Here is a 22662-nt window from a genome sequence, read left to right on the forward strand (position 1 = left end):
AGTCCCTGGTGCCAAAAAGGTTGGGGACCGCTGTTGAACAGTATCCACTTTTCATTGCCTGTCACAATTTGTTTTAAAAAACAGGACGTTTTCGTTACATTTAAGTAGAGAATCACATGCGGAAATATGGGCAAGAAGGTTTTTTTCGCTCAACTTTCGTGGAACCCAAACATCAAAGCTATTAACGTAACCGAGCTGGTACAAATGATTTTCAGTGCTTGATTTGGATATTTTGAATATGTCTGCTATCTCCCACGTGGTATAACGTTGATTGTTCTCAATTAATGTCTCGATTTGATTGCTATCAACTTCAACTGGTCTACCTAACCGTGGAGCATCGTCCAGTGAGAAATCTCCAGCACGAAACTCTGCAAACCACTTTTGACACGTTTGATCAGTCACAGCACCTTCTCCATACACTACACAAATCTTTTTTCGCGTTTCAGCTGTGTTTTTACCTTTCATGAAATAATAAAGCATAATATGCCAAATGTTTTTCTTCCATCTTCAATATTAAAATGGCTACACAAAAATTCACCAATTTTGATGTTTTTTTTTAATGCATGCTGATCTGACAGCTGTCACAATACAATCTAACAAAATTGTTTCAAATGAAATTAAAGACAATTAAGCACTACTAGTGACCTTATGGAAAAAACTGAACGAACTTTTTGGCCAACCCAGTAAAACTTGGTTTCCTCAATTCCATCCTGCAATGTCATACCTCCATGCCTTTTCGCATGCTGCTTCCTTATGCCTAGGGTATCTACCCCTTAGACTCAGCTCAAACATCTTCTGTGAATATCTCGCTGATAATATCAGGACACTCAGTCAGTCTCTGACTTTAGTCTTTCCATTGATGCAATAGTACATATTCTGTAAGTTTTGTCCACCATTTACTATATGGTAGGCGCTGTTTTAGGTGCTGGAGGTACAGGGGTAAACAAAATTGAGAAGGTCCCTATAAATTTACAGATTTATTCTAGAGGGGGAGGAAGGGAAGGAAGTAATACAAATATAAATAACATACATTCAGATTTTGCTAAATTCTAAGAAGAGGTAAACAGGGTGATAGAACACAAAAAGATCCTCTTTTTCCTAGCTGACTCCCAACTTAACTCTCTGGCTTCTAAACCACTCTATATACAACCTTCCCATCTTCATTTACAAAAAGCACTCTTGCTACCACTTATGTGAAAACATGCATATATATATAGGTTCAAAACTATTTTCAAAGAAATTATATAAACATAAATAGTCAAGTAAAAGCATTAACAATAATAATTTCAAAAGTAGCCCTAGTTGCCAAACAATGATAAACAATACCATAACACTGCTGATAAAGTCCATTATAAATCTGCTATCTACCCTCAGCTTGGCCTAGCAATCCCTTATCCAATTCTCACTGTTCCTTCTCCACCCCCAACAGTGGTAGTTCAAACATTTTTCCACAGATGACTGATCAGACATCTTACTTTACTGAGGGTTCATCTTGATCACCTGCTCTTTTAACCTTCAAACTTTTCTTTCTTTCTTTTTTAATATTTATTTATTTATTTGGTTGCGCCGGGTCTTAGTTGCGGCAGGCGGGCTGCTTAGCTGCAGCATGCATGTGGGATCTAGTTCCCTGACCAGGGATCAAACCAGGGTCCCCTGCATTGGGAGCATGGAGTCTTATCCATTGTGCCACCAGGGAAGTCCCCAAACTTTTCTATCTTTATGCATTTCTATCTCCCTCAAATGGTAACTCTTCCTTAAAGAGTAACTTTTCTATATTCTTAACCCCAATCTTTACTGGATCTTCAAGGACATTGTTTCTCATCAGTTTTTATTTCTCATATCTAACACTGCTTCTCTACTGGATCATTTTCCTCTTCTGACCAACTTCTCATGTATCCCCCTTTCACTCAAATATTCCATATTATTCCTGACACCATTTTTTTTCTGTTTTTCACATCTCTTGAAACCCTAACTGCTCCTGCCAACCCATTCCTTATTGTTCACAATGTTTTCACCCTCACAACTTTATTGAGAGCTTGCTTAAAGTCCATCAATAATATTCTAATAACTAAAAATCAGCTAACCTTTATAATCATTCTTTCTTTTTTTCAGCATTACTGAGGTATAAATGACAAATAAAATGTAAGATATTTAAAGTGTACGTCATGATTTGACATACATATAAAATATACATTGTATATTTGACATACATATACATTGAGTTAATTACTTTGTAGTCATTCTCTTTGGTATCTCCACATATGACACTATTGGTTATGCATTTTGTTGTGAAACTTTGTTTATTCCTTGGCTAATCCTATTTTATCTCCTACCTCTTTAACTATTATATTTTAGCCCATAGCTTCTCCTTGTCATCCTATTCACTATAAAGAGATTTTATCTCCCAGTTCCTTCCCTTTTGATTTCATTCTCTCTCCTTATTTTAACTATCTCTTTTGCACCCTTAAATTCCATGCAGAAAGCTCAAGGCTAACCTCTCCCAAGCTCCAGTTCTACATTTTCAATACCCTATCATCACCATGTACATGGGCTTTTAAACGTGTCTAAAATAAGTTCATCACCACCAACAAAATGAGTTTACCATTTATACTAATGACACCTCCACCCTCTCAGTCTCAAATCCTTGGACTCAAAATGCATTCATCAAACTCTCACTGGATACCTTCAAAATGAAGGATATTTTGGGCTTCCCTGGTGGCGCAGTGGTTGAGAGTCCGCCTGCCGATGCAGGGGGACGCGGGTTCGTGCCCTGGTCCAGGAAGACCCCACATGCCGCGGAGCGGCTGGGCCCGTGAGCCATGGCCGCTGAGCCTGTGCGTCTGGAGCCTGTGCTCCGCAACGGGAGAGGCCACAGCAGTGAGAGCCCCCGCGTACCGCAAAAAAAAAAAAAAAAAGGATATTTTGAAGAGTGTCTCCGAAAAATTTATACTTCAGTAAGACACAAATGCAGATAGTAATGTAACTTAGAAAGTGTTAAGTATAAGGAGAACACAGAATAGAAATTAAAGATTCTTATTGGAAAGACTCCTCTACCTTTCCCTCCTTTAAGACCACAAATGACAATTTGACCCTCTCTTCCAAGCTAAGCTCCCAGTGTCATCTCCTTCATGAAATCATTTTCCTACATCTCTCTTTAGAATGACACTGAAATATCCTAACTGGTCTTTCAGTTATTTGTGTTCTTATCTTACATATTTTCTCGTATCACAATTGAAAATACATACTCTTTATTTTTCCAAAATGAGATATGCACTAACTTTAATTTTTAGAGGAATATACAGGTATAATGAAACAATATGAGAATATGAAAACTAAAATAGTAGCAAAATTATAAATACCTGGGCAATCACAGCCTCTCGTGTTCCATAATATTTAAAAAACAGATGATCAGTCTGAATATAAAGCTGACAAGTATTTTTTTCAGCTGAAGTTGTACGTTTTTTCCTCAGGAGTTCTGGACCGTTAATAGCATGTTCTTCTTGAGGTGTCTATATGTCAAAAAGAGTCATTTCTAATCATCAGTATGCTTCACTGTTATAGTTAAGAATACACATTATAAACAATTTCACTTTCTACTTTATTATGTAAGACCATAGGTATTTCCTTGCACTGTTTATAAAATTCTTCATAAACACCACTTTCAGTCTCATAACATTCTACTATATAGATGACTTATTTATTCAAGCAATTCTTTAACTTTGAAACATTTCCAAAACATACTGTTTAATACATAAATATAAAGCAAGTCTTACAGTAGTTTACAATACTTTGATGTCTTCCTCTACCTCACCTCTAATACCCAATCTATCACCCAGCCCTGTCAGATTTAGCTTCTAAATACTTAGGGCATCTGCCCATTACCTCTAGCTCCATCACATTAGCCCAAGCCACCATCACTTATTACCTAGAGTATTGCAATCTGAGCGATGGGAATCTACCTCTATCCACTTCTGGCCTTCAATCTAATCTTCATACTGCAATCCTTTCAAAAAACAATTTTGAAAATATTACCCACCTGCATTTGTATTTCAATGATTTCCTATGGCTCTAAGGATAAAGTCGTAAACCCTTTATATGCACCACCCAGTCAGCACTGCAGACTCTACTTACCTGTCCAGTTTCGTCCCATTCCATATTACTTCACAGAGAGACCCTACTACATTACCCAACTCTAGCTCTCTGTGCTACAGCTACATAGGCCTTCTTTCCAACCCTCCAACACACGGTCTGCATCCTGTCACAGTCTTTTGCACATGGTGATGCTGTCTCTCCTGATCTAGTTAACTTCTTTTCTTCAGACTTAGCAAAGACCAATTCACCCATCATACCACCTCACAGAACCATGTACCCATGTCCTTTACAGTTTATCATGTGGTTATTTGTTGATTTTCTGTCCCCAGCCCACCACCATTACTTCAACCACTAGAATGAGAGTTCTGGAAAGAAGAAATTATCTCGGTGTTTGCGTCTCACTATACTGCTATCAGCTAACACACACTTCACAGGCAAACAGTAGACACTCAATAAGTATTTGTTTAAATAATTAACACTGCTACTGAATCCAAGCACTTAAACATTTGTTGACATCTAAAAGCACCAAGTTAAGTGAATTTTGATGACAGAGTAATAGAGAATTCAACTTAAATTAATTAAATTTTAAGCCACAATTCCAAATTTACACTCACATTTTATAATTTCCTTCTCCCTTGACAACTCCATGTTTGACTGTTCTCTTAGTTACTGTCTTCATTGTACTTTTATCTATTTTCGCTCAGTACATCATTCTAGGATGGCAGTTACTGTTTCAGCACATTCCATTGTCTTCTGGTTTCAACTGTTTCCAATGAGAAATGAGCTGTCATTTTTACTGTTGCTTCTCTGAAGGTGACTAGACTTTTTTTATTGGTTGCTTTTAAGAGTATATTCTTTGGTTTTTAGACTTCTCTAATATTGTGCTAGTATTATTTTCTTTGTGTAAGACTTTTCCTGCGCTAATTACAGGGTTTACTAAATTTGTTGTTTGATATTCTCTGTCATATGTGGAATTCTCAGCCACCATCTGTCCCTATTTCACTCTCATTTTTTCTCCTTCTAAGATATCAATTACACATACTTTAGACCTTTTTAATGTATCACCTATGTCTCTTAAAGCTCTTTTCTGTATTTTCTACACTTTTGTTTCTAAGTGGTTTACCCTATTTTTTTATGACGTACTATTCAGGTCTAAGCCCGTCAAATTCTTCGTTTCTGTTGTTATATTTTTCAGTTCTAGAATTTCCATTAGGTTCTTTTGTTCATTTTCAATTTTCTGCTGAAATTTTTAATTTCCTCTTTATGTACTTGAACATATTATAAAGTCTGTATCTGTGTCTGATCATTTCATTATTCACATACCTTTAGGTTGTTTACATGTCTGACACCCCAGCTATACTGTAAGCTCTCTGAGGGTGTATACCTGTCATTTATTCTTGAATGGCTAATGTTTGATAAATAATTTTTTCCCTCTCACTCTTCCATCATGTTGTCTCATTTGCTAATGTGCTGATTATTTTGAACTGAGTGCCAGACAATGTGCATGGAAAACCACAGATATAATCTGAGGCTTCAAGTAATGATATCTTTCTCAAGAGAAGATCTGTTTTCACTTCTGGCAGGCAATGAGCCTTGGTGCACTAGTAATCCTCGATTACCTTAATCCAATCAGAGATTAAGAAGATGTGGTGTGAAACTTTAACCCCTGTGAGGGGAGGCAGAACACTTTCTGATTCACCCTTACTTCTAGGGAGCAGCCCTTCATTCAAGATCCCAACCTGAAGTCCCGAAATAGTATTTTTATCTTTAGCCTCAAGAATCTGGAGGGTTCTATTCAGCTTTTCAGTCTCTTAGCTACCTCCTCAAGAACTGGAAGATACAGCTAGAGAAAAGGTAGCCCCAAACGTCAGGCTCACCTTCCTAAGTGCCCTCTTTTTTCCCTAAGATCTGGTCCCACACTTCTTCACAGCTTTGTTATCTCTCCAATGCCTTCTGACAAATACACACACATGCAGACACAAACATAACATATATTTTTTTAAATATTCGTATTTTGAGGTCAGGTTGGTCTCTATTAGTTGTTCTAAACAGGAGAAGGACTACGTCTCTATTTCTTGACAACAATATTTTGTCCATGTTATGAATTGTGAATATTGTCTCAAAGTTTATCACTGTCTTCACTTTAAGGTGTCCTTTACTCTTAATTTTCATAGAGTGAAATACATCAATTCTTTAATAGTCAAAGATTCCATGCCTTATTCAAAGTGTTTCTCTACTTCAAAATACAAAATATTTTTTAATATCTTCTTTTGTCAAGTGTCTTTTCAAATGCTTTTGCCTTTTTTTTTTTTTTTTTTTTGCTGTACGCAGGCATCTCACTGTCGTGGCCTCTCCTGTTGCGGAGCACAGGTTCCGGACGCACAGGCTCAGCGGCCATGGCTCACGGGCCCAGCCACTCCACAGCATGTGGGATCTTCCCGGACCGGGACACGAACCCGTGTCCCCTGCATCGGCAGGCGGACTCTCAACCACTGCGCCACCAGGGAAGCCCTGCCCATTTTTTAATTGAGGTTTGACCATTTTTAAAAAACTGAGTTATAAGAGTTCTTGTTATATTCTGGAAAAGCCTTCTGTCAGATATATGTACTGCTGACATTTTTCTCACAGTCTGTGGCTTCTTTTTACATTTTCTTAACTGTATCTTTTGAGAAGTTTTTAATTTTGACAAAGTCGAGTTCGTAATTTTTTTCGGCAGGGTATTTTTGTGTCCTAAGAAATTGTTGTCTATTCCAAAGTCACAAAAGTTTTCTCCATGTTTTTATCTAGAAGTTTACGTTTTAGCTTTAAGCATACAGATTTATTATCCGTTTTGAGTTAATTTTTGTATAAGGTGTAATGGTATAAGTTGAGGTTCTTTTTTTTAATGGATATTCAATTGTTCCAGTACTATCTGTCAGACTGCTCTTTCGTCCTTTAAATTACCTTGGGACTTTTGTGAAAATCAACTGGCCAAATGGATATGGACTCTCTATTCTGTTCCATGACCTGTAAGTCTATCCTGAGGTCAAGATGACACCATCTTGATTACTGTAGCTTTATAGTAAATCTTAAAATCAGGTAGTATAAGTCCTCTAGCTTTTGTTCTTTTTTGAAAATTGTTTTGGCTATTCTAGGTCCTTTACATTTCCATATAACTTTGAAAATCTGTTTGTCAATTACTAGATAAATCCCCACTAGGGGATTATATTTGGTTCTTTTATTATAATTACTATTCTCTTTGTTTTCATAGTTTTTTGAACACATTAATATTAGTTGTTTCAAAGTCCTCGTGTGCTAATGCCTGTAATTTCTAGTCTGTTTCTATCTGGGTGGTATTTTGTTCTGATTATGGATCACCTTTTCCAACTTCTTGAGCTTCTGGTCATCTAGCAATGTTTTCTGAACATCTGACATTCTGCATGCTACATCGTTGAGTATCTGCATTCAGTGTCCTTCTTTAACAAGTATTATTGAGCTTTGCTCTGACAGGCAACTAATTTACTTGAAAATCACCTTGATCTTTCTGAAGCTTGGTTTTTCAGCTTAGTTAGGACAGGTCTGGAGTAGCCTTTAGTCTAGGGTGAGATTAGCCTACTCCAAGCATGGCTTGGGATCTCTACCAAGTACAATTTCTGATTGTTGTTTCAGTTCATAGATTCCTCAGTAGTTTTTCTTTCTCAGGTAGTTTTCTCATAGAATCTCACCCTGTGCATGCACAGCTTAGAATCCGGCTAAGATTCAAGGCGACCCCTGTGCAGATATCTAGAGCTTTTTTTCAGCATAGCTCTCTCCTCTCAGGTACTATGTCCATAAATCCAGATACCTCAGTCTTCCAGAACCTGAACGTATCTCTTCAATTGTGCAACAGCGCTGTGCACTTCTTACTCTTCTTGAAATGCCCTTCATTGTGCCATTCCTAAAATTTTGCCTCCAGTCAAAAAGTCAGGGAAATCACAGAGATACTTATTTCTCCTCTCTCAGGTATCTCAATCCTGTACTGCCTGTTGGCCAATATTTGAAAACAATTGTTTCTTTTTTCTGTTGTTGTTCTTGTTTTGTTTTCCAGTTGTTTTTTGCAGGATGGCTAGTTGGATACCAGTTACTCTATCACAGCTGGAAAGGGAAATCTCCACTTACTTGTTCTAAGAGTTTCAAAGTTTTCGTTTTAGTACTTTATAGAGTTTTGTTTTGTTTTAAATATAATGTGAGATGAAGATCCAACTTCATTTTTTCCAAATGGATAAACATTTTCTCTGGCTCCATTTATTCAATAGTCTCTATTTTCCTCCCTGATTTGAGGTTTCACCTCTACCACATAACAAAGTTTCATATATGTATGGATCTGTTCCTGAGCACTCAATTTTATTCCTCTGGTCAATTTGTACATCCCTATGCTGAAAGTACACTCTCAATTACTAGAGTCAGTCTTAATATCTTCCAGGGTAAATCTCTCTTTCCTGTTCATCACCTTCAGATGGGCCTCATTTCTTCTTAGCCTTCACTTTTCCTTGTAACATTTTAGACCCATCAAGTGCTGTGAAAAATCATGTTGTAATTTGTATGGAATTGCACTGAATCCACAAATCAATATGGGGAAATTAATGTTTTTATATTAGGTATTATGTTCCATTTTATACAGTATATCTCTCCATAATAAAATCAATCATCTGTAATATTTCTTATAAAATTTTGTAATTTTCCTTATACAGGTCTTATAATTCGTTGTTACATTTATTCTTTGATACATAATATTCTTGATATTATTTTTAATGGTGTCCTCTCTTACATGACATTTCTGGTGGTCTGCTGCTGATATAAAAAAAATACAACCTACATTTGTATATTGAATGTTGTGTCTAGCCACTGTTAAACCGTATTATATCTAGCAATCTATACTCTCAGCCTCTCTATCCACATTGCCAATACCTTAGTACAAGCCACTAGCACTTCTCAACTGAATAACTCCAACAACTCATAATTAGTCTCCTTGTCTCTAGTTTTGCACCTCACTCTGAAGTTAAGAATTCTTTACTGGTCTTGCTATCTCTCTGGCCTTGTATACACTGTTCCTCCTCTTTCCATCTCTTCATGGTCAACCTAACTTCTGCTTTTTCTTTTAGTTTCTGATTATTGTCCTCAAACACTTGCAAGGCTAGGTTAACTAGTCTTCTTGTGTGTAGAATATCACTCTTTGCTTAATCTTCTTCCATTTCTTACTATCTTCAATTTTTCTGTGTCTCCAATTAAACAAAAAACTTTGTGAGGACAAGCCTTCATCTTAATTTCCACATATTCCCAGAACCTATCACAGATCTTCTGACATATGGGAGATCAGTACAAAATTGTTCAATGAATACAAGAATAAAATCTCACTTAGACTTAAAAGACCCATTTGAAATGGTATTATTTATGCCATTTTGCAGATCAAGAAACATACAAATCTGCATTTGTGACTCAAGAAATGTTAATCCATGCTACTACTTTTAGAACGGATGTTCAAAATATATGATGTTTTATTATAAGAATAAAATTTTTTTAATTTTAAACTTGTGTTTTAAATAACCATAAAACTACCACCTATAAATGAAATAAAGGAGGTCAAAAAAAGAATAAAACGTCAACAGTCAATGGCAGAAAAACTTACAATTAAAATATCAAAAGTATGATGATTTTTATTAGGGTAACTAACCATCTTGGTTTGCTTAGAGACACATAATTTTCAATGTTAAACTGGAGAAGTCTCAGGCAAACCAGGGGGAAGTTGGTCACTCTAATTTTCATATTAATACAAACACATTTATACAAAATACATGTTCAGACTGGATATTTTTAAATTTTATGATAAAACATGTAAGAGAATAGTTTGGACACGTTATGTTTTTTGGGTCATGCAGATTTGTACTCAAATTGCAGCATCACACCTTTATTATAAGCAAGTTACTTGGCCTCTTTGAGCATTAAAAAATATAAATATTTCCTGACGGCAGTATAAATCTTTTAGAAATCCTAGAACATACATTTTTAATGCAGAAACACATACCCAAGTTCACTTCCATTTCTTAAACACAAGTTTGTATTAAAATCCTTACCTGTGTTACTTCTTCCACACCAGTCATCTGGTACTTCCTCATCCTTTCAAATACTGAGCGATCTGCACAGCCCCCCTGTGGACCATACTTATGGGGATAGTCTAAAATACAAAGAAGAAATATTATTACTGTCACATGTTTAAGTATTACCAATTATCTTATAAATGAAAATTTAACTGTCATAATTAATGAAAGCCATAAATGCTTATTGGGTTCCAATGGGAAAGGCATTATGCTAGGCATTCTACTTTTAAAACCTGGCAGGTTCTGAAGTTCTCCTTCAACATCAATGGTCTCTAAGTTTTTGTTATATGAATGATTTGTGAATTCTAAAAAAGAACAATAATCCTTCTTTATTCTGTGTTTAACTTTCCCAACCTGTCCCACTTCAGATATATAGAGCATTTTAACACTGCAATTTACTTCATTTTGTAATTTATAACTTTCCGTTCAAACACATTAAATTTCTTATTCTGCAAATGTACAAAGCTACCTCAATTTGAACTACAGTTAGGCAAATATATCATATTTGGTTTGAATTCCTTCAATGAATACCAACTAGTCATAAGGGAAAGTAACCTAGAAACATGCTCCATGGCATAGTAAAAGCAGACTGAGTTTAAATTTCTTCAATGTATAATTCAAGTGAATGCTTTATAAAGCAATAACTATTTTATTATCACTTGTTTTCCCTTTATAATTAAACAGTGATTAATTTAGCCTTAACTGAATTGTTTCTATTTCCAGACAGCTGTTCAATTTAGTGTAGTCATTTAAAAGTTTATTCCACTCTCTCAAAGTTCACATACTTCCCTTGTTAAGGTTCTCCTTAGTTCATGAACATATTTTATAATTCAATCTACTACCCATAATTAAGAGAACTATCAAAATAAAATATAAAAAAATTTTTTAATATTAAAAATATATATAATAAAATAAAATATAGAGACATGGGTTAGAGGGGAAGCACTGAAACATCCTTAAGTAGCATAGAGTTATAATGCATAGAATTATAATTAGAAACACTGTTTCTTAAGTAAATCTAGAACGTGAAGTGGACACTAGTGACCTATTTCACTGGAACTACTAACTAAATATCACAATACAAATCTAAACTGGCAGGTAGCAGGTAGGGGTATGGACAACCTACTTACATTGATATAACAGCTCTGATTTAAACGTTAGTTTTTACCAGAGGTCAAGATTGCAACAGCTGTAAAATTCCAACCAATAAATGTGGAAGAAATGATAGCCTTAGGGACTTCCCTGGTGGCGCAGTGGTTAAGAATCCACCTGCCAATGCAGGGGACATGGATTCGAGCCCTGGTCCGGGAAGATCCCACATGCCACGGACCAACTAAGCCCGTGCACCACAACTACTGAGCCTGCGCTCTACAGCCTGCGAGCCACAACTACTGAAGCCCATGTGCCACAACTACTGAAGCCTGCATGCCTAGAGCCCGTGCTCCGCAACAAGAGAAGCCACCGCAGTGAGAAGCCCACGCACCGCAACGAAGAGTAGCCCCCGCTCTCAGTAACTAGAGAAAACTCGCGTGCAGCAGTGAAGACTCAATGCAACCAAAAATTAAATAAATGAATAAATAAATAAATTTATTTAAAAAAAAATCAAGGGGGAACCCCAGAACTCTCCCTGTTCTTAGGAAGACATTCCCTTGACCCTCACTTACCTAAACACTCACAGCTATCTACCACTTCCTGCCTTGGGAACATCAAGGCTATTTTCATTGGGGCTCAGCTTTTATAGTCATGAGACTACACCACCAAGTACTCCAGTTTACTATAAGTTTTTGCTGCCTCCAATTCACTACTTCCCTCTATTACCTTATTTATAGCTCCTAACTCACTGTCACTCTCTCTGACACCACCCCATCATAATTCTTAGTGATTTCAACATTCATGGGGATGATCCTTCCAATACACTCATCCTACCTTTTCTCCAACTGTCTTCTCCTACCTCAATTTCTGAAACCCCTTCTTAATCTCAACTTCCTCATCCTACTTTCTTTCCACCACTCATCTTTTCAAAACATTCCCTTTAGACTCCAACAATCCTTTGACATCTCAAAAACCCTTCAATCCACCTATGCTATCACCCTGTTCACTAGTGGATATTCTCTCTCTCCTTATTCAGTTTAAATCCCATAGTCAATTATTACTATACTTACTCCACTGCATTTACCTTAAACTCCCTTGCCACCACCCCATTCCCAACTCTCCACCAAAACCTGTTTAAATTCAGCTCTCTACCTATACCGCTCCAGTTGAATGGGGCTGGAGAGGCAACTGGTAACTATAACTATTCTCATTCAAAAATTATCATCTGTAACCTCAAGCAGTTCCTTTATGCCACCTGACAATGATCATGTATTTCCAGAGTCCCTTCTCAATCCTATTTCACTGTTTAACTACAGGCAGTCCCCACTTTACCACATTATCACAGGCAGTAAAATTGACCATGCAAGCTGAAAGTATGCAAAGTGATCTTAATAATCAATGGGGAAAATTACAACTGCTCCATGACCTTCAAAATTTTTTGTCAAACTACTGAAACTCTCTTGTTATTTATAAATGTGTAGGGGAATTAAAAAATAAAACTATGATCTATATAGTACACTCTAATTTAAAACATTAGAAACATCAAAGGACTTCCCTAGTGGAGCAGTGGTTAAGAATCTGCCGGCAATGCAGGGGACACGGGTTCGAGCCCTGGTCTGGGAAGATCCCACATGCTGCGGGGCAACTAAACCCGTGTGCCAAAACTACTGAGCCTGCATGCCACAACTACTGAAGCCCACATGCCTAGAACGTGTGCTCCACAACTAGAGAAGCCACCGCAGTGAGAAGCCCGCGCACCACAACAAAGAGTAGCCCCTGCTCGCCGCAACTAGAGAAAGCCCTCGTGCAGCAACGAAGACCCAACACAGCCAAAATTTAATTAATTAATTTTTTTTTTTTAAAAAAAGAAACATCAAGAATTAGAATATTTAAAAGAACTAGTGTTTTGTTTCTTTGTAAATTGTATCTTATATATCATAAATTTTATATATGCTTCAAAATCTGTCAGCACAAAACTCTCCCAATAGAAAAAAAGGAATCGAGTATAAAATGTTTCCCATATACTTTCAAAACTTCTAAAAGAGCCTATTTTCCCTGGTCACCACATTAACTATGAAAATGGACAATGACATTTTCCCTCTAAAATTACTGACAATATAATCCCCATTTCTAGAAAAAGCCTTTGTTCAACTAATGAATAAGCCCTCATTGAGATGCTAAATCATAGGATGCAACTGTAGTTCCCCTGAAAAGGCCAAACAGCGTATTCTTTCACAAAGAATGAGTCACTGGCGTAGAATATTCAGCTTATTTAAAACAAAGATCAGCTTTAAATCTAAGGCCTTTCTTCCAGTTCCTCTGCATGCCAACCTCTTGCTTCTGTTTTGTTGTAGGAAGCACAGATATAAATAATACATATACTGTGATACCACCTCAAGCAGGAAATAGCTCTAGTTAACTCTCAATCATCCACTCCAGGAAGCGGGAATATTTACATTACAGATCATCTGCCCAACAGATGTGTAAAACACCCACTTCTCACTACAGACTAACTAGACTAGACTTTATCTCCTCACCACTCCCAGCAAGCCATCCCTCCCTCAACGTGACTGCCAGGTTAGGAATTTGACTGCAGAGTCCAAAGCTTTAGCTATGAGATAACTCTCTAACCATCAAAACTTGGTGTAATTCCTCCAATGACACACTATGACTCATTAAATTCAATCAAATGACCCAACTTTTATGATATTCATTGAATTTAAAAGACAGTGGTTCCACAGACAGATACTGTACCAAAAGTTGATTTGCTAGGTATCTGAAGGGTAGGTAGGTTGGGTCCTTGCCCATGAAAATGCCACTGACTCCCAAAGTTGCCAAAAATCCACAAGGATTCATTGAGACAGTAAAAAGACGAGCAGACTTTTTGTTTTCTTTAAGGAGAGATGATGGGTGTGGAGGAATGGACGGATGGGTCAAGCAGCCCCCAAATACCCTTCCCCCTTCCAATTGCAGTGGACAGAGGTCCCTTTCTCCCTAGTGCCCCTTCTCCCATCCCCCACAACCAGTCTCTGTTTGGGGAGGGTGGGGACAGCAGGGAGAGAAGGGCATAGTATGAAGGACAGTAAGCTAAAGATGGTCCCCTTTTCAACATGCACTCACAACCCTGCTCTCACAGGAAACAGAAACTCAGAGCTGGTCCAGGCATGTCCCTTCCCACCCTTGTTTTTTAAGAAAGGTTAGTGTTGGGGGCCAAGGGGATCACGGGTATCAGGTCAATAGGAGAAATGTTGCTCTATTATTCTGATCAGGAGACTGTAAAGTGCGTTAGGACAGAAACTTTGCCCTGTTCATCACTGTATCCAATGTATCTAAAAGTGTCTTATACAGATTAGACACGCAAATGATAAATAAAATAAATTTATTAAGAAAAAAAAAATGATAAGACCTAAAGGGCTATTCACCAAAATGCTAATGGTGGTGGATACACTTCATCTTCTACTTAATTCACAAGCAAAAATATCTATTTTATATAGTCATTTGATAATCAGAAAAACCAAAAATATTTCCAGCTTTAGAGGAAAAGTAGTTTGGAATCATCAAATTTTAGAAGAAATAAGAAGTATTAATGATCTACATACTCACTTTATAACATGAAGAAAATGACACCCAGAAAAGGTAAAGTTACTTACTTGCATAAGGTCACAAAGCTATTCTCAAACTTCATCCTGATTTCCCTTCAAACTACTTTCTCATACAAATGCCATGCCTCAGTTCTGACACATTACCTCTTGTGCTTTTTCCTTACCATGTCTCCCACTAACTTGCGTGATCTTAAGCAAATGAATTAAACTCTGCAACAGTTTTAACTAGTTGATCTACAAGGTCACCTTTTTTTAAATTTTTTTTCATTTTTTGGCTGTGCCACGCAGCATGTGGGATCTTAGTTCCCTGACCAGGGATCAAACCCACACCCCCTGCATTGGTAGCGCAGAGTCTTAACCACTAGACCGCCAGGAAAGTCCCCTACAAGGTTGCCTTTAAGTCCATGATTCTGCAGGGGAACAAAATTTGCCACCCCATGTCTCTCTCTGGCATAAGGATTATTTTAGACTGATTATTTTTAAGAAACAGAAGACTCAGGAAGTCTTTCTTTTTACCTGCCCTTTAACTGCCTAGAAGAATTTAGATAAAGGGCCTGGGGTTCAGGAACAGCACTATCAACAGAGAGATCTACAAAGAAAATGGGCTAGGTGTGGTAGGGGGAACTTGGCAGGCCCCGGAGACCAAGTCCTCTCTGTGTCCCCTTGTCCCTGCATGGCAGAGCAAACATTTGTTTACCCAACATTTGCTTTTCCATCTTCCTATAATTGTTTTCCTCCCCCTTGAAGTACCAAACCCCTAGCCCCTTCTCCTCTCAAATGCCATATAAACCTCAATTGCCTAACTGGGGCCTCATTTTTCTGATGGAGACCTCGTACATACATAATTAAATTTGATTTTCTCCTTTTAATCTGTCTCAGGTCAATTTAATTCTTAGACCAGCTAGAAGAACCTAAAAAGGGCAGAGGGCAATTTTTTCCTTCCCCAGCAATTCTAAGCCTCTACAGTTGCTGAAAGCAGTAAAATCCACATCAGTGAATTCCTAGTCTAATGAATATAAGATAACAAGGTGGCTTACGGAGATTATCTAATCTCCAAATTTATAAACCATGAATAGAATTTAACATTTTTATAATAAATCTTGTATCACAATGTAAAGCAGCTCTTTACAGGGCCCAAGTCCTAGACCAATGTCCTCAGACACACCCACAAGGTCGCTAGCATAAACGTCAAGCATTGAATTGTGCTAGAAGAGATGTGAAAGACCTAGTTTTAGCGCCTCTTATCCCTAGTACATACACACATATATACTCAATGCTACTTCTACTAGTTTTTCTGTAACTCATCACTCATAAAAGTTGAACCTAAAATGTAAATTTACTCTATTTTTCAGTAGGGAAGATAGCCACACTTCTGCAAAATCAACAATGATACCAAAAATAAAGCCTTAGCTTTCTCCTAATCTTTTTTTCATCTTCACAATAATTGTCTTTACCATCATTAAGTCCCTTGACTTTAGCAACCTTTAAACAAGTCTCTACTAATTAAAAAGTACTGGAGTAAAAGCCAGGAAACATGGATCCTTGCCATGAAAATATCTTGCCCAAGTTGCTTAAGACTCTTTAGGCTTCAGTTTCCATCATCTTCAAACTTAGCGTTTAGAACTAATTCTAGTCCCTTTTGCAATCGTAATAAAGTTACAGAATTCTATTGAATTCAGAACTACATCAATCTTCTGGTCTATTCCAAAAAACTCTATTTTCCATGAACAGTTTGCTGATGAGGTATGATGAAGAAACAATGCCCCCCAAAAGAAAATCCCTATTTTTTAAATGCATATGCTTGTGAAGTCTTAATTTAAAACTTTCAAATTCATTCTTCTTACTACCACATCAAATGTCTATAAACTTTTTCCAAACTCTCAAAACATATGACTTGACAGTATAATGACAACTTATTAAAAACTGCATCTTTAATGCAATATTCAGATGAACAATTAATTAATTTTCTTATTCAATCTGTTTGTAAAAACATCTCAAACACTGCAAAACACAATCATGAGGTGATATTTCTTGGAAAAAAAGAATAAAATTTCCAAATATAATTTTACTTTCTAGGATGAGTTTTAAAGCTGTTTTACAATATAAGAGCTTTGTTATTTTAAAATAATCTTATGTTTCTGAAATGATCATTATGCAGCCAAAATATTTTCTATTTATGTTTTTAAAATAAATATATACACAAATATATATTGGGTTGGCCAAAAAGTTCATTCAGGGTTTTCCGTAACATCTTACGGAAAAACCTGAATGAATTTTTTGGCCAACCCGATACATATGGTAACCAATCAGAAAACGTCTTGATCTAAAGTGTTCGCAACTTGAGTCTTATTTACATAAATAAAACAAAATAAACTTTGATTGAATAATATGAAAGGGCTGGGCATATTTTCTCCAAATTCTGCAAAAAGAATTAAACCCCTCACTGTCTCTTTTTAATCTGTTTTTTTAAATGTTTTCCCAATTAAATATCTCACATTTCTAATTAAATATTTTTCAAATAGCTACCACTTCTCACAGGCTTCTCAACTTTTCTTCATTTGTGCCTGTGAACTATCTGGAGAAATTATATTTCCCTAGAGATTAACTCAGAAAAAAGAAAGCAAAAACAGAGTCAACAATGCCACTAAATTCTTATATTTCTTTTAAATACTGTCACTTTGCTTAAGAAAATTAAGTATTTAACATCAATACTAAGTAAAACATGTGAATTAAAACATACAGTATAGAAATTAACCAATAAACCTGTATATCCTATGGGAGTTCTGAAGTCATGGGCACTTCCTATCATAGTCTTAAGCCATTCTGCTACTGAATTATCAATCAGAACACTCCATTCCTTAATCTTTCCAAGTGTCTACCACAGTTTGTCACAACTCCATACACATAAGCACATTTCCAAGCTCAGACTGGACCTTAAGCACATGTAGAAACTTTCCACGATAATCCTCAGAATTTCCTTGTACCTCTGGAAGGAAAATGTGACAATCTAACAATGTCAGATTTGAACAATGCTAGCCATTATCAATACTTTCCAATTCAATTCTTCCTTTCCTCTTTTCCTTCTATCCTTTGTCCCTCCTTTCCACTAACAGTGACACAAAAGGAGTTGGAAGTCTTAGTGACTATGACAAAACTCATTTACATCCACAACTTCAAAAACACAATATGAAACTAACTGATTTTTTTTAAGGTTTATTAAAAGCAATATCCTGAAGTTTCACAAATGAAGAGGCTTCTACAGGAAGGAGGCCTTCACCTTGAAATGGTTAAGTAAAATTTAACAGTCTCAATTTTTCAGAGCAAGAAATAAGGGGTCTTCCCACTGAAGCACAAGAGAAAGAAGCGATAAGTACAGTTACAGCTAGCACACAGGCTGAAAGTAAGAGTAACCTACTATTGATACAATACTATGAGGCACAGGCAAATTCAAGCTCTTTGGGCTTTCCTATACCACCCAAAGGAAAATAAATAATCTGAAGTGAAAGAATAAACCTAAACACTCTTACTCTGCGGCTTCATGTATTTACTTAAAATATCTTTTAGTTCAGAAACAAAATATTTCTTTATAAGTACAGCATGGGAAAATTGCTTAGACCTTTGCCTCTCAGAAAGGTAGTATACAAAAGGTGCAAAGGTCCACTATTTACAACTAATGATTCCAAGCAATCATACAGTCAGTCATTCCTAAAAGCTATTCATATTACTAAGACTAGCAGTATAGTTCGGGACAATGTTTTTCCCAGTTTCTTTAAAATAAACTGGGCCAAGAGGCAGAGGACTAAATGGTATTCTTACCCTGTCATAATTGTTCACACTTCTATGTCCTAGAAGAGAGTGTTTTTTACCACCTAAGTATAGACTGAACAAGTATGAATTTTAAGCTGATAACTACATGTAGTTATCACCTTCACATCTAACTGGATATCAAAGCATCTAGAAGTTATTAAATATTTTCACTGAAAACTGTCTCTATGTTCTGGTACAGCATCAGAAGCCATTCCCTAAGGTTCTCCAGAATATCAGTATCATTTTCCATGGTGGTTTCATATATTCATGCCTAGAGTTGCAAAAACAGTATTAAGATGAGGGTAGCCAAACTCTCATCAGGATTCCTATCCAAAGTTGGCGTGCCTCCCCTGTCATTTGCTTCCGCTGAAAATAACAAATACAGGGACACCAAATTCACTCAAGCATATACACAATGATCTAAACAGCCATGCAGTACTTTAGCTGTAAAAATAAATTATTGGCACTTAAGCAAATTATATGAAAATAATAATATTATTATTATTAAATAATAAAGGGTCATCCTCTCCCTTTTAATTAGTTGTGAAATAAAGCATCCATTGCTAGATATGTTAGGGAAAGAATTTGGCTCTAAACAGCAATAGATGCAAATGTGTGATTTCAGGGAGGCTTACAGATTTCAGAAAAGACCCAAAAATCCTTGGAATAATGGCAGTGAGAATTTACAGCTTTCTTCCAGGAGTGAAGCAGAAGACACATGGTTAAGAACACGAGATCCACAATCAAGTGACATAAGTTTTCCAAGGCTTAGTTTCCTCATCTATAAAGTGGGGATTATAGTGTGCCTATATACCTCACAGGGTTATTGTGAAGATTAAACAAAATAATGTAAGCAAAGAACTTTATATGGTGCTGGTTATACATCAAAGAGAAATAACTACTTGTACTACCACTAATACTATTAGAACCTTAGGTATTCTACACAGAGAGGTTAAAGGGCCAATTAAAAGTAAATTTAGGGCTTCCCTGGTGGCGCAGTGGTTGAGAGTCCGCCTGCCAATGCAGGGGACACGGGTTTGTGCCCCGGTCCGGGAGGATCCCACATGCCACGGAGCGGCTGGGCCCGTGAGCCATGGCCGCTGAGCCTGAGCGTCCGGAGCGCGTGCGTCCGGAGCCTGTGCTCCTCAACGGGAGAGGCCACAACAGTGAGAGGCACACATACCGCAAAATAAATAAATAAATAAATAAATTTAATCTAGACAAATACCATGTGGTTTCACTTACATATGGAATCTTTAAAAAAAAAAAAGAAAACAAAACAGAAACCGAGTCATAGATACAGAGAACCAACCAGTGGTTGCCAAAGGGAAGGGGAGTAGGAGACTGGGCGAAATAGGTCAAGGAGATTAAAAGGCACAAAATTCCAATTATAAAATAAGTAAGTCATGGGGAGGTAACATACAGCATAAGGAATACAGTCAATAATACTGTAATAATTTTGTATGGTGACAGATGTTACCAGACTTATTGTGGTGATCATTTCATAATGTATTTAAATGTCAAGTCACTATGTTGCACACCTGAAGCTAACATAATATTGTATGTCAACTATATTTCAATTTAAGAAAAGTAAATTTATCTAGCCATCCTCTAGAAGAGCGGTAGGCAAACAACAGCCTGCTAGATATGAGTCCTTTTGTTTGGCATGAAAGCTAAAGATGGTTTTTACATTTTCAAATGGTGGGAAAAAATTAAAAGAATAATATTTTGTGTCATGTTAAGATTACATGAAATTCAAATTTAAGTGTCAGTAAGTTTTATTGGAACATAGCCATGCTCGTTCATTTACATGTTTCCTATTGCTGTTTTCATACTACAATGGCAGAATTCAGCTGCAACAGAGCAAATACGGTCCACAAAGACAAATTATTTACTATCTGGACCTTTACAGAAAAAGTTTGCCAACCCTTGGTCTAGAATCTAGACCAGAGCAACTATTTAAAAACTAAATGGTTAATACATGGGTGCTTTCCTTTTGTAGTTAACTTGACAGATTTTCAGATAGTTTTTCAAAAGCAATTGTCTAAATCTGCAAGCACTAAAAATTCTGTTTAAGGCAATTGCTTCCCATACTCTTATCCTCATATCATTACATTTCCATTTACCAGAAGAAGTTACAAACAAAATCACTCTAAACATTGCTGTTTTTAGGCTCTAATACCACTACTGGCATGTAATAACAAGCAGAATGTGAAAAGATCTCCTTACCATGAATATATGTTTACCAAGACAAGTAAGAGTTAAGCACTGAAATCAATGGTAAAGTTAAATGCCAAAAGGAACAGAAAGCTAAGTTGCATCCAATGTCACTGATTCTGCAAGCTAACTCATCACCTTTGGGGAAAAAGGAAAGGCTGAAATAAAGGGAGATTTTTGAAAATTACTATAAGATGCAAAGTGAAAGAAATGCAATTATATGATGAGGAAGAAACAGAAGTATGAAAAAAGAGCAGAACATTCTTAAACTACATACAAGTAGATAAGAGAAGAAAGGAAACGGGAGAGAAGACAAAACAACAGAAATCATAAAAGGCAGAATAAACACAGTTGAAGATACTTATAAGACATACAAAGTGAAGGAAAATGTTTGATTACAATATCACGGGAAGGAAATCATCAGTTCAAAATCTGTCAATCATTTCTTCCTCTCCTTTCTTTCCCAAAGGTCTTGCTTGATTTTGAGAAAACATTATAGGGAAAATGTTGCAGGACTTTATTAAGTATCAGTGAAGAAACTGCTGCAGAGATAAATGATATCTGAAATGTTAAAGGAGCAAAAGAAACAGAAACTGCAGTTGGAGAACTTACACACCCTGATAGAGGAGGTAAACCTGCAAAATGATTAAATTACTCAGAAAATTACAAAGTAACATACAAATGAAGTAGGTGATAATTCTACTGGCAGAAAGAAAGGAAGGCAAAGGAATTCATACTCTAGCTTGTGAAGAAAGACTGTAGCTTGGAGCTTGAGGAGAGTCTAAAATACCAGGAGGGGAAATTGGAAAAGGAATCAAATAGGGATGAGCAAAAATGTGCACAAGTAGCATTAACGAATTTATGATTTAACAAGTAGCCAAAATCATAAATGTATTCTATCTAGAATAATTATGCTATTTTCTATAGTAATCGAGCATTAGAGATGACAAGCAAGTTGGACAGACTTAAGTACAGAAACGGTCAGAGCTGATAAAGCAAGAAGTCGACATGGTTAACACTTTCCAGTACATTACCAGGGGTGAGAACGAAATTACTGACAACAAATTTCTATATGTAGAAAGGAAAATGAAGCCTGGAAGCTGCCAAATAAGGAAAATAGGCAAAAATTGATAGACTACTCTTACTACAGTCAAAAATAAAATATGAGTATTCAAGAGGCCTGTGAATTAGAGGAATGCATTTCTGGGTCATTTCATTACAGCATTCTCGTGATTAAATGACTATGGATATACAGACAATGGTAGAATGAAAAGGGGAAGTCTAAATACATTTTCTATTCTTAAAACACAGAAAAAGAACCCTCACAACAAATTACCATCACATAAAGACCACGATCGAGAACAAAATCCATAAAGATAAATCTGAAGTCTTACCAAGGGGAAGTCATTTCAAGATTCCAAAAAGAAATACTCAAAAGGCTTAGAAATTACAAAAATATCTAAAATATTCTTTAAATACTATGCAAATATCCACACTGAAATTTACATAAGATGATGCTTCAGTAGGCCACACACACAAAGGTGTTACAGCATTAAATGACTGGATGATATCACAATATAGAATTTCCAGTTCAATCGGAGTTGGTTGACTCATAGTTCAAATAGAATTGGTTGTAGCATATCAACAAAGTAGTACTGGCACAGACTGACAACGATATTGTCTCAACGATATAGATCTATTCTTTAATTGAGATTTTAGTTGTGAAACTATTTTCTAGC

The 22662-nt window shown here is 36.4% G+C and overlaps 1 protein-coding gene across 2 annotated transcripts in view; it reads right to left on the reverse strand.

Annotated features, from left to right (window-relative positions):
- ADAM10 (ADAM metallopeptidase domain 10) overlaps nucleotides 1-22662 on the reverse strand; it is a 111161-nt gene that overhangs the window by 45732 nt on the left and 42767 nt on the right. For both annotated transcript variants that reach the window (XM_029237638.1, XM_029237639.1), the window contains 2 exons: nucleotides 10182-10282; nucleotides 3360-3509 (listed from right to left, as the gene is read on the reverse strand). In XM_029237638.1, the coding sequence (XP_029093471.1) occupies nucleotides 3360-3509; nucleotides 10182-10282 (251 nt within the window). The remainder of the gene's footprint in view (nucleotides 1-3359; nucleotides 3510-10181; nucleotides 10283-22662) is intronic.

Source organism: Monodon monoceros, unplaced genomic scaffold, assembly GCF_005190385.1.
Source record: "Monodon monoceros isolate NGI ecotype Baffin Bay Population unplaced genomic scaffold, NGI_Narwhal_1 Super_Scaffold_21, whole genome shotgun sequence".
NCBI classification, from domain to species: domain Eukaryota; kingdom Metazoa; phylum Chordata; class Mammalia; order Artiodactyla; family Monodontidae; genus Monodon; species Monodon monoceros.